The sequence below is a fragment of the Branchiostoma floridae genome, chromosome 4, assembly GCF_000003815.2.
Source record: "Branchiostoma floridae strain S238N-H82 chromosome 4, Bfl_VNyyK, whole genome shotgun sequence".
In the NCBI taxonomy this organism is placed as follows: Eukaryota; Metazoa; Chordata; class Leptocardii; order Amphioxiformes; family Branchiostomatidae; genus Branchiostoma; species Branchiostoma floridae.
Window position 1 is genome coordinate 25,588,164 of NC_049982.1, and position 13,495 is coordinate 25,601,658.

Below are 13,495 nucleotides of genomic sequence, written 5' to 3' on the forward strand. Positions count from 1 at the left end.
CAATGGGGACGTCAATAAGGTAATACTTATCTGGGGATTTAAGTTAACTTTGACCGAGATATAGGCAATGTTACATCCATAGTGAAGCTCGACGTCGGCAGATGGCATGCGATAGTGATTTGCACTGAAAACTTTACAAAAATTCCGAGAATATAGCCTGAAAACTACCGTACCTGCGCTTCCGTGAGGTTGAGCGAGGCTGCCAGGTGGTACCTCTCGGACCCCACCATGTACTGTTGGCGGGAAAACTCCCGCTCCAGCCGCTCCAGCTGCTCGGGGGTGAAGATCGTCCGTATCCGCTTCCCTTTCCGAGACTTCCCGTCCTTTTCAACGGAGCTCTCTCTCGCCAGCGGGCAACCTAGTACGACAGGATTTTTTTTCAGATTTAAAAATTTGAAAAGTGTAAATGTGGTCCCAAACAGTACTACGGCCAATAGCCTTTTTGTGGTCGAAGGGACAGTGTGTTGTTATCCACTGTGTCTAGGGTATGGTATTGGAAGGGGGAGTCCATCCCTCTTCTTTCTCTGCCTTTTACCTCTCCAACCGAAATTATTAGGTACCCGTTTTACACCTGGGTGAAGTGAAGTGAGGTGAGGAAATTCGTGTACAGTGCCTTTCCCAATTAGGATACAACATCGGTGGCATGTCAGGGATTTTACCAGAGGACTTACATGTATTAGCCGTTGCACCCACACGTGTACGGCGCATGTGGATTTTTTGCGCGGTACTTACGCTTAACGGACCTGACATGACATAAAGAAATAGAAATAAATGTATGACAATGAACACAAAATGTAACTTTATAAACTAACGGTTTTGGCTTTCTCTCAAAATTGGTGTAGAAAGATTCTTTGTAAAGATACTTCTCGCGCTACAACTGACTGTGACATGTAACGTTACAGTCCTTCAAATGTATGTGCATGTCTGTTTTGTATTTTCTAACATTTCAGCACTCCAGACGGGCAAGCACAAATTGTTCGCTTCATTTTCAATTTCAATATTCATACATTGCATTGCTGCAGAAAGAGAAAGAAACGGTAAGATACTAGATAAAAAGAAACCTTCATCTTTTCATAAATACTAAAGACTAGTGTGTATAATCAAGGAGGTTATCAAGGTGCAAACCAAGGCGTACTTTGTCTTTTTCATACAGACCGTACCCATACAGCCAAGTCCCAATTTTCAGTGCAACTAGAATTATTTTGAGAAAAATTTACCATAATCTAGTTCTCACATTTGCATCTTGTTTGCATTGCAGCTCGGTTTGAATTGATTATCAGCAGCAGTAATGGTAGACAACAATAAAGATCTTCATCTTGTCACTCAAGCGATCGGTCGATTCCCCGACCAAAAAAGTCTAGTGATCCCCGAAATACGGATAGCTGTAAAAGTGATGAAATCGAGTTTTATCGATACTAACGTTTACCAGTATTAAAATGTGGCGATGAAATATTCAGAAGCAACCCATTGGATTTTCAAGTCCACTGTTGAACGGAATGTCTGGAGAATGCTAACAAATGCGAAACCGGGTTTAGACAACATGTGTACAACTTGTAGTGTAGCACACAGAGTAGACATGCAGTAGCAAAAAAAGGACTTTATATAAGATATATATAAGATACATATAACGTCCTTGGTAGTAGCATGGAGCTCGAGGTTATACTTATACATTGTAGTAGCGACCGTTCCACTAGGCGGCAATCGTTCTGTGATCTCGCTGCGATCTAGAAAGGATTTGTGAAATCCTTGACTTCATAATTGGTATCTTATGCTGAATGTGAAAGTATCACTGAAAAGACAACAAAACACACATAGCATGAAAAGAGTTATTTTTCCCGTTGTGCGTTCTGACAAATTTTAGATCGCCACGTGGTCGCCACCCCAGGCAGGCTTCTTTTTTATTTGTTCCCGTACAAATTTCAACGTTATTAATTAACGAAAACTCAATCTTTCGGATTACAGAGGTTCTTAGTCATTCATTTATGACCATTCTGAAATGATTCCATGGAAAGTAAACCTAAACAATACGAAATTCACTGATTTGGAGACCTGGTTGTCTGTCATGGCAATAGTACTGTGTTATAACACTGGTTTAACATGTTTTGTGAATCCATATGTACATCACTCAGACACATAATTATCATTCATAAATCGCAAGCCAAACTGGCAGCAAGCAACAGCTCTGTAAAAACGCCAGAGAACGGTCAAAAGAAGTCTCTGTTTGAACGATGAATTCTATCTCTTCTCGAATTCGTCTTAGAAGACTATTGTTTGGTTTCGTTTCGTTGAACACGACTAGAATGTGTATCTTTTATTTGAAACAATACTGGAGATCACAGTGCCATGTTTTCACGCCGGCGGCTTTTTGACGGACTATGGTCCACAGTGGTTGGAGTGTGTATTCTAAATGGATAATCCACGCGCTGATTTTGTTATTATCTACTATGTTTATACCATGTACTTGTAATTAGCCCTCGGGCACGAACTTGCAAATAAACTTCTCCATTAACGCCAGCCTCCTTAGCATTACTACCTGAGCAACTTCTCTGGGTCGTTTCTTTCGCCTGTAAAATGTATTTTTTCCTTGTTGCATACTTGTTTTGCTTATACCCGGATTATACGAAGTTGGCTTACAAGAAACCAAGTATTAAAACAGATCTACATAAATAAGCAGAAAATTTATAGGCCCCAAAGCTTGACCTGCATGCAAAGCCTGCTAAAAAGGGTAATTAACGCCTCAACTTGATATGATAAGTTTATTTCCAACCTCATGCTCGCAAGAAGGTAACCATGTTGAGAACCATGCACGTGGTAGAGACGTAGGAAATTTGCATTTTGCAAGGTCAGTGATTGACAGGAGCCCGATTTACAAAGCTGGTGTTGGCTATGGTGTCTAGACGAGTTTGGCTTCTTTTTATGGGGAAGCAGAGTAAGTCGAATGGTCCCATTTTGTTGGAAATAAAAGTCGTGTGTGTAAACTACATACAACAACTACTGTCTACTTGCATGTATGCTTTGTTGTAAGCTCATGATGAAAGTACATGTACAATTTTTGACCTGATCATCCTACTCATATAAAACCTCCTTGTTATAAACAACTAAAAGTACGATAATACGTTGAATGTTCTAGGAGTATTTCCCGTACGCGTTTGCAAATTAATGATAAATGCGCACGAAAAATTATATCCTTTCGTTTTCTACATTGCTATAGCCTTAATCTAAATTGCTGAAAATGGAAAATATGAAGAAAAACCCTCTACATTTTGAATTAACCGAAACTCTCCGTATAAAAACTTGTGAACACTATATCACTTCATTTTGGATCTTCCGACCACAAGGAAAGAGGTACAAATATCAGTAATGAAGCTAGAGAATAAATCACGTATTTAAAGACCGGGCATGGTAAAGACTTGCTAACTGCCATCTCAGCCAAAAACCGCGCTTTGAACGGACGGAACCGCAAGAATCAAACGGACCCAATTATCATTGTATTTCAAATTTCCCTATCGCACCACTTGTTATGTAAAACCCGTGGTCTCTACAGCCACAATGGCGATGTAAAGTTGTGTTGTTTCGACAAGCTAACACAAAGAGCTCAATTAGCCGTATAGCTCACTATCACCTACTCCCCTCGGTATTTTACACCTAGGTTATAAGTACAAGTGCTTAGTACGATAACAATACCCGCATGTAGACATGCAGTACACATCTTTGAAATGGGGAAAAACGCGGTAAGATAAAAAAAAGGCCGCAAATGGTGGTGCGCTTGTGAGGTGCCTTTCTGAATTTTCTCATTCACATTTTCACATATATGCATCTTTGTACACACACAACGCATGTATTACTGATAAACACGTGCGTTTTTTTCAGTATCGTTAGTGAGTTGAAACAAGGAATTTTATCTTCATAAATCACCTAGTACCTTTTTATCTTGATAAAATCTCCTTGTTGGAAAGTAAGACATTTCTATAGCTAAGAAAACATGAACTGGTCGCATGTTTTCGTGAAAACACGGCGTCATTGGACAACAGAAGCCAAAGCACGTTTGACACGAAGTGGCTTTTTATCTTTCTCTACCTGTTATGTATAACGTTATGTTTTGCTTCAAACTGGATAAAGGTATATCGTTCCCATACAGAAAAGGAAATTCTAGTACACTGAAATTGTTCTTTTCTTTTGCTTCATACATGCATATATAATATGCTAAATAAAGTATGGTACCAAGTTGTCCTTATACCATTTTGTTGCTATAAAATGGAAATTCAAGACGTTTGCACATCATGTCGTACCCAAGCTGCAGAATGCGTTTGCACCACTACTTACAAAACTAAAAGAAAGCGACATGCGGGCAATTATCGAGTTTGCATCCGCAAAGCGCCGACATGTACTATTGTAAAGAAACCATTGTGAGTCATAACACGGCAATTCAGCGAACATAGCGAAATGGTCATAAACAGGGCATTAGGTATTACAAGGAGGGTTTTTTTTTGGATATTAGGTGGCGCATTTATCTAACTTTTCCCGTCAAATTATATTAACTGTTACAGTACCCAATTGTGTAACTCAATTCGTTACTTGTTGCTAAAACTCATCTACTGACATATACAACTTTAACTTGTAAAATAGAGCGCGTTTCTCTACATTTTGATCAAATAGGTGGCTCATTCGCTGTTTTTTTCGCGTAGTTTTGTTGCATTTTTTTCATCCACAGCTGCCGTGTTATTTCTTTCGGATGATCAGAGTTTCCCCGACAGACTGCTCGGCACGCGTACGGTTTGTACGGGCTTGACAACAGGCGCCACCAACGAAACAACAAGACGGTACAGAACTATCCAAAATGTGTATCAACTCACCTTTCGTCTTGTACCCCAATGGTTTCACTTTCGGAGCCGTCTGTAAGAAGCTGTAAGGTTGAGGAGACTGGAGAGTTGGAGATGCCATGGTTCCCGGATGGTCAGCGACTAGACGTTCTAGGAGAGTGGCGGTCTGTGCCTGTGTCTCAGCGGCGGGGATGTGGTGTTCCTTACCGGCGACGACTCGAGACTTGCCGTCGGTCCCTGCCTGATCGAACTGGTGGCCGAGGATGGAGCGGATGCTGAAGGACATGCTGCCGCACGGGGCCGGGGAGGGACGGAGGGTTGGCGTCGGTCTGAATAGCCCCGTTGCGGCACCGGCTGCTGTGGTGGCACGGAACGCTTCCAGCGCGCCCAGGTCCATGATGCGGGCGGGGACGGTGAAGTAGGCGGCGGCGGCCAGGGGACGACAGACCGGGAACACGCCCGACACGGTCCCGGTGGTGGTCGTACAGAGTCCAGTGGTCATGATCGCACTCTCCATCTCCGTTTCTTTCTTTCTTTTACTTCTCAAACTTTTTTTATAGAAAGTGTTTGGACAGATATCTGAGAGTTTCAGCAATATCGCACACTGAGACGTCCGTTTTACCTGTATGTGTATCAGACGAAGAAGGATGAACGCTAACACCGTCAGCAGGTCGAGCCTCCGTCGCGTCGGAAACACGCCCTCAGCCTTTGAAGTGGAAATCCACGCCGCTAATTGGACAGCTCGTAATCGAATCAATTCAGACCGACGAATCAAAAGGTTTTCTTCAGAGGTTCCCCACTTTCGTTTAGTAGACAATGCCAAGTAGGTTATAACCTCCTTGACAATACACAAGTGTGTGGTAAACCAAGGAGGTTGAATCTTTCAACCTCCTTGGGTAAACTGAAGAAATGAAGTTCGCTTCTTTGCTGTCGTTCCCGTCCTGCAGCAGATTCCGCGGTGGCAAATTTGACCCCTCTGCCGGCTGAAGTCCTTCCCCAGCTTATGTTACTGTTTTATGCCACCGGAGGAATCTGCTTGGAGATTAAAGAAAGCCCTCTAACAAAGTCTCCCAGGTCTTAAGTTCCTGTCTTCCAAACAAGAATCGTTACGGAAACAGTAATGTAAATTTTAGGCAGAAGTTGGGAAGGGTTGGACTGCATTCTATTTTGTTTTGAATATCAGGTTTGACAATGTATGACTTCAACCGCTACCTTCCAATATCCCGAATAGGCAAAGCGTCACCAGCTCTTCGTATGAACAGGTGAAACAGAGAATATAAGACACAAGCCTAGAGAACATGTTATGATTTTTACCAGCTAAGAACACTTGTAGACCGTTCAAGATTTCATTTTCTCCGTTTCCGCGGTTTTGCAGAAAGTGGGCAATGACGTCACCACTAAGTCCTCTATCGCATCTTATATGTCTGAAGGGAGTCAATTCACGTTATACACAGCTAAGGTTAACGTCGCACTTCCACAAAGGGGCCCGGCCGGGCATTTTTTTGGGGGGGGGGGGCGAAATTGCGATATAAAAGACAACTAAAACACAAAACCAAGGAGGTTAACATCACTTGATCATGTTAACCTCCTTGACAAAACAGACCAAAAATAATTTAACATGACTTGTGCATATTTATTGGCATAATCTTTAATTTTTCGTTTCCGGCCGGGGCCTAGCCGGGGCCCAGATAGGAAAGTCAGGAAATGTGCAAGTGACGTAGACCTATATCGTAAATGGGGTCATTTTTTTACCATTGATATACATCGCGTAATACACTCTATACATTGTGTGAATTTGACATGTGTCTGTCTTTGTGTCCTGCATGTATTACATGTAGTCCGACCTATGACCAGCTGCGTCTCTGGGGTTTTGGCGATTGTTACTTTCAGGATAATTTGTCCCGAGCTTGTCAAACCTGCTCCAATTTGCTAACAGGATGAACTCGGGGCCCATCACACGCATGAGTTCTTCCGCGACAATATTAGATAAAGCCGGTTCCTTTGCACGACAATCCCACCTATTTCACAGTTGACCAAGTCGACAAGCGTCCCGCCGAGGTTGGGACAAAATGAGAAAATTTGTACCGTGCTCACTCAGTTGAAAGAAGCGAGATTATTCTTTCCTTCCTTCTGTAAGAACCATACCTATATACCCCATAACACCGTAAGTTAAGTTCCGTAGCCCTCGCCACGATTTCAAGATTTGAGACTACTTTCTAAACTTTCTTAGAACGTGAGAAATAACAGTACAACTGTGTATTCATTGGGTGAGCTGCTTTGGTGTTCAGTGGTGTGGATGAGCTCCAATATAGACTGCCCAGTGTTTCATTATGTGAACACATGACTGTGTTCCTATTTAGTAGAGTACAATGACCAACTAGTTCGATTCGACACAGTTTCTGCACTTATTTAAACCTCATTGGTAATGCTTTAACGTTACTAGATAGCTTCACACAACGCCCTTTCTTTTCTTTCTTCTATCCTGTCCCCTTTCTATCTATCTCTTTTTGTTGTCTTTCTCTCTTAGAATACATGGAACGGATTCTCTTTTGAAAGAACTAATGTCAAGTACATTTGTAGTTGGCACGGGTGCCAAAGTTACCCCGATTCCCACATCATTCTGAAATCTGGACCACTTCTGTAACAACCAATCAGCGAGCTGGATTTCTAAATTAATCAACTTCACCCAACAACTTTACTAGTTCTTGGCGCCCCCTTGGGACAATACTACAGTTGTGTGTCACTGTTAGAACTAATCGCCTTTAGCTTAGGATAACTGGATTTATCTCAGAGGTTAATCGTGGATAATCTGATTAAACGATTACTAGTACTTTTTCAATTAAACAGATAGTGGAATACATCGTCAGTTCATTCTTGTGAACTGAAGTGATGGTTGTCACTAGAATTGTCCGGAAATAATCTCCGTATCTTCTCCAGTTGGAGCAAGGACGTTACATCAGATGTAACGTCCTTGGTTGGAGAGATTGAACTGGATATCTGACCTTCGTCAACGCATCACAATGGAGGTTCTTTAAGCTAATGGCACAACCTGCCATACGTGCAAATACGTGCTGTCTACGTGCCAAAACGTGGGATCCGTGGGATCTTTTGGGATCCGTAAGTGGTACGTACCGCCTCCGTATGAACTCGTAGGAAATCCGACGGATTTTGGAGCACACAGACACGCCGTAGAACTTTACGTGTAAGCAAAACTTTGTGTGCCATCGGGCTGCGGATTCGCGCCCCGTACGCGCCAGTACGGGCGACGCGCCTGTCCTGTACAGCTTGAACGTTTTCAGAAATACTTGTGCGTGGCGGACTTGGCCTCCCAAAAAAACATACGGACAAATTGCACCGGTTGTGCCCTTAGCTTTAGATAGTGAGTCTTCCAATAATTTCTATAAATGATCTCTTAATGATCGATATACACTTAAGGTCATGACTGTCGCGCGCCCCCAAATTTTAACTGGTTCATAACAGTTGCAGGTTTTCCATGGGAATTGAAGTTTTCTATGAAGTGGGGCGGCTGGGCCATGTGGCCGCTTTTTTAGGTGCTCATCAGTCTGTTTGTTTGTTTGTGGCGTTTGCCTTACAGTTAGGACACAGCAAGTACAGTATACGTAATCTTTATGGATGACATCCTATGCAGACTGCAAAAATAATGAGGTAGGGCGAAAAATGGCTGGGTCGTCAGGTTTATGCTAGGCCTTATGTAAACATACATACGTATAACGTTAGATATAACTGTATGACTTCATGCACTATCTGTATGTTTCATGTACTATCTGTGTGCAGTGGTCATACCAACATGTTTTGTTTCGTCATACAGGCAATGCGGATCGAGATGTGAACCCGGTGGACTCATCCCGTATCAAAGAAGCCGCCATCTTCCGTTCACTTCGGGATTTCTTCTCACCGAGCCAAACTGTTGCCGGTACAGTGCTGAAACTTCCATGGCTAGCTCCTGCTTGGACGATGATCTTTTCTATAAATTTTGGCGTTTCCTTTTCTGACTTCTCTCTTTGGATGAGACAACCCGACCAGGGCTTAAAATATATTTACCTGCCATTCGGCTCATAGTGCCCGGAAATCTATAGATGCGAAAAGTAAGACGTAGATACGAAGGTACAAACGGGAGTCCTCTCTGTGTCACACTGTTATACGTTGCTAGGACGCTAGATGGCGTTTTGTGACGAATCAGAACAGTGTTCTGGAATGCCTTTCTGTACTTCACAATAGACAATCGCAGAACAACAATTAACTTGGGCAACTTTCGTACACAATTGTTGTGGATATACTTACTTGTATTCGGTCATAATAACGCTGTATCTTCACTTTGTTACGCCATTCCTAACAGATACATGTTGACATGAGCACTAATATACAGTCGTCTTCAAAATGTCGACCTGTCCTTGGTGCTGAAAGTATTATCAGATGATCACTTGGAAAAGATGTTCGAAAATTTTAAGCACTTCGTCAGAAGCGAGCTTTGTTGTAAAACCAACCGCAATTGCAGAAATGCAGAGCAACCTATATAACAGATATTGATACTGTTTTTGATAACAAAAGGTAACGTTTATAGTAACGTTTCTTGACCCTACTCTCCAAGCAGAGGTTAGGCTCCGGCTGTTTTCTAAAAAGTTTTAAGTCATTTCTATCGGGCTTTCTATTTTGTACTGTTTCTTGATGTCTCGTGGTCTAACGTGAGCCTAACCTCTGCTTTGAGAGTAACTCGACCCGCCCTTTCTTTAGCAAACTTTCTTTTTGGACACGGCCGAAAATTGATGCACAGTGCTGATATGTTACAAGTACTACACAGGGTGGGATATGGACATCACTTTGGGGAAGTTGGTTGAGAAATTAAAGCCTACAAATATTAAATATAGATATAGGCTTATGTGGGATCGCGTGGCGTAATCTGCAACGTACTTGGCTCAGGTCCCAAAAGGTCCCGGATTTGAATCCTGCCTTGTCATTGATCTTGTGCCCTTCGGAAAGTCAAGACTTTCCTCACTTGTGAAGATGTCCCGTGTTTGAGGAGAGCTGCATTCACGCACGTTAAAGAACCCATGGCCACCACACCTTTCAAAAAAGGGCATGCCTTGGTGTGCGATGGAGAAAATAATTCTGTCTGCCCCGGCGAACCTCCGTCTCGTATCAGCCATGACAGCCTTACAGTGGTTTACATCATTCACCCAGCCCGGAGACCTGGCGCATCCCCGTCTTGTAAATCAACTTAAGGTACACTCTCACTGCACTTGCGTCAAGTTTGCGTCGCTGCGGGGTTTCAAAGATACTAGTACTCAGCGAATAAGATGCGAACGAGATAAAGAACGATTTACTTTTTGTGTATTTTGTCGTCTTCTAAGCCATACTTTTGCGTTTTACGCAATATCTAAATTATAAAAAGTCGGAGAAAATAACAAAAAAGTGACGCAATGAATGAACCCCGCAGTGACGCAAGCTTGACGCAAGTTCAGTGAGAGTGCACCCTAACGAAAGGGTATGTCACAGTCGACCAATGATGATATACCTACAACAAGACTGACGGAGACTGTGTAACATAGCATGTCATGCCGTGCAGAGTGCTTAGCAAAAGGATTGAACTTTTAATATCGCATATACCTCATATGCATATGTGAAACTAAAAATGTATACACACTGAATAATTGATCATCGAGTAGGAGCCTTTGTGAAACTTGAATTCCTATCTCCAAACACGTCATTTGTTTCTTCACCGCGGTGGTACACACACACGTACACGGTGGATGGTGAGGCGGTGAGGTAAACTATCCCCGCCATGAGGCTCTGCCCGGGGCCGGCTCTCGGGGGCTTACTGCTGCTGCTGACGGCAGGTAAGAATAGCTTCTACCAGGCTCCACCTACCTGGTAGGGATGACTCTCCCCCTACTTTTCTCCCACCTGTCTCTCCCGAGACGCTCCTCGAGTCACTACATGTAACAGTGGACGAAGTACGCCAACAACTCCTCACGCTTAAAGTTGGGAAGTCTTGTGGTCCAGACGACATTACACCAAACCTCTTACGGCGCGTGGCTGACCCTATCTCGGCACCTCTGACCAAATTGTTCAACATGTCGCTGTCCCGCGGCCAAGTGCCCTCCATGTGGAAAGACGCAAACGTCACACCAATTCACAAAGGTGGCAGTCGCCATGTTCCCAACAATTACAGGCCAATATCCCTTCTGAATATCATTCCAAAAGTCCTGGAAAACCTCATAAACAAACGCCTGGTGGAGCACATCCGCCCAATGCTGACTCAACACCAAAGTGGCTTTCGCTCGAAAGACAACACAACTCTCCAGCTACTCCGTCTGGTGGACGAGTGGACCAAAGCCATGGACAGAGGAGAGGTGGTCGGAGTCGCATTTTTGGACCTACGCAAGGCCTTCGATAAGGTTTGGCATAAGGGCCTCCTAGCCAAACTTGAAGGGTACGGAATTCGAGGGCCCGTTCTTGAGTGGTTTGCAAGCTACCTCACAGATCGACGTCAGCGAGTAGTTGTTAACGGTGCGACATCCGACTGGAAGACCCCCCTTGCTGGAGTCCCACAAGGCTCTGTTCTAGGGCCCACACTCTTTATATTATACATTAATGACTTACCCTACAGATGTACTGCATGCGCGGCGAACTTGTTCGCTGATGATACTTCAGTCTCAACATCCCATCGGTCCATCTCCATCGTTACAGACTCACTCAACAAGGATTTGGCCACTGTATCTGACTGGTTGCTATGCTGGAAACTCGAGGCCAACGGAGACAAGTGTAAGGTCATGTACCTCACTTCCCGCCCCCTCCCACGTACGATCCCACCAGTCATCCTGGCCGGCACCACACTACAGATTGTCTACAGCTTCAAACACCTAGGCGTGACCATGACTCACAAACTTACCTGGTCCCTCCACGTTGAAGCTACAACAAACAAGGCCAGACGTACAGCCGGCATGCTCTGCTCTCTACGGAAGAAAATCCCCAAGACCACACTACTACAGTTGTACAAAACTTTGACTAGACCGGTGCTGGAATACGCAGACATCGTTTGGTCAGGCCTGACCAAACGCGACGAAAAACTCATCGAATCTGTTCAGTACCGGGTCGCCAGAGTGATTAGTGGTCATCACGGATTTCCTTACCCTTCCTATCGTACTGTTTACGCCCACCTTGGTCTTCCATCGCTCACCTTTCGCCGCAAATTCCACACACTGACTGCCCTATTCAAACTGAGGAATGGACACTGCCCACCCCACCTCTGCAACCTCGTTCCCACTACCAGATCACCAGCCATTCAATCCAGATACCCTCTTAGAAATGGAAACAACTTGTCAATACCACTTCCCAAAAGCACAAGAACTCAGAAAACCTTCTTCCACAGAGCCACTCAGTTATGGAATAATCTCACACCCGAAACACAAACAGCTCCCACAATATCATCCTTCAAGGCCAAAGCCTGGCTCTCACTCGGTGACCCATTCTCTGTGAACTAATGTAACTATTTCTTTTGTACAGATTGTATAGATATGTATATAATGTAAATTTTGTAACCGTTTTGCTTAAACAATGTAAGTTAACGCTGGTGATTTTATGATTCTGTGTTTATTGCAGAAAATTGTATTTGTTATATTTAACATGTATGTATTCTCTCCCAGGGCTAGCCCTTGACAATAGCCCATGGCTAGTTGGGCAGCCCTGGCTGTACGCACTCAGCCGAACGAATAAATAAATAAATAAATAAATAAATACCAGGCTCCACAGGCCGCTGGAAAAATAGTAGAAATTGGTCAAATAAGACAGAAAACCAGCTAGAAGATTTAGATGACCGAAGAGTACAGTTGCCGGCCAACACTCCTCGGCCAATTAACTCCTACTAGGCTTTTATTCCTGACTTGGCCAAAGTTATAAATTCCTATTCGGCCAAGCGACAGTCTGGTAGAGACTAGGTAAGAACACAGTTTTGCCGGTTCTATATAGAGAGAGCTAATACTATAGGATGTACAATGTATTTCGTATCACCGGAGGCATCTACCGGGCCGCGGGCGGGAGCGCCCGAAGGCCGGGAGCGATCCGAACCTTGGCAGGACCAGGACCGAGGGTGACGCGGAATACATCATATTGCATTGTTGTTATGCTATAAACACCTGTGAAAACAGTACCAGAAGTTAAAAAAGTTTTCTGTTTGCTTTTTGGACAGAGGAGGACAATGTGACATCGCCCTCAAGCTTAAGTTAGTAACTTATATTCAAAGTGCCACATACACAGTACAGACAGAAGGCAAAGGTAGTCTTTTCTTTTACCTCTCCTACCAAAGTCATGTACCCATTTTTACACTTGGGTGAAGTGAGGAAGGTCGTGTGAAGTGCCTTTCCCAAAGACACAACGTCGGTGGCACGGCGGGTATCGAACTCGGAACCTCTATAAGAGTCCGAGCTGAACGCTCTACCAGTTACAATAAACGCGACGCCACAAAGAAAATTTGGTGCCCTAAAAATGGTAAGAAGCTTCAACTTCAACGCCGTCGTCCAAACACTGTATTCAAGTCTTAGACAACGGCGTACGTGAAACTGCGTACAACTCATTTGACGGAAGCCCGTGTGATACAAGTAGGGAAACCGAAAACCCCGATTTAGCTGACTCAGCATGATTCGACTCCAAGTCGCATG

General features: G+C 43.8%; 1 protein-coding gene across 1 annotated transcript in view; it reads right to left on the reverse strand.

Moving 5' to 3' along the window:
* The window catches only part of LOC118412840 (brain-specific homeobox protein homolog), a 7,080-nt gene extending 1,400 nt beyond the window's left edge, over positions 1–5,680 (reverse strand). The window contains exons 1-2 of the mRNA XM_035815881.1: positions 4,854–5,680; positions 174–358 (exon numbers count right to left, since the gene is read on the reverse strand). Of these exons, the coding sequence (XP_035671774.1) occupies positions 174–358; positions 4,854–5,337 (669 nt within the window). The 5' untranslated portion in view covers positions 5,338–5,680. The remainder of the gene's footprint in view (positions 1–173; positions 359–4,853) is intronic.
* Between the last annotated feature and the right edge of the window lie 7,815 nt (positions 5,681–13,495).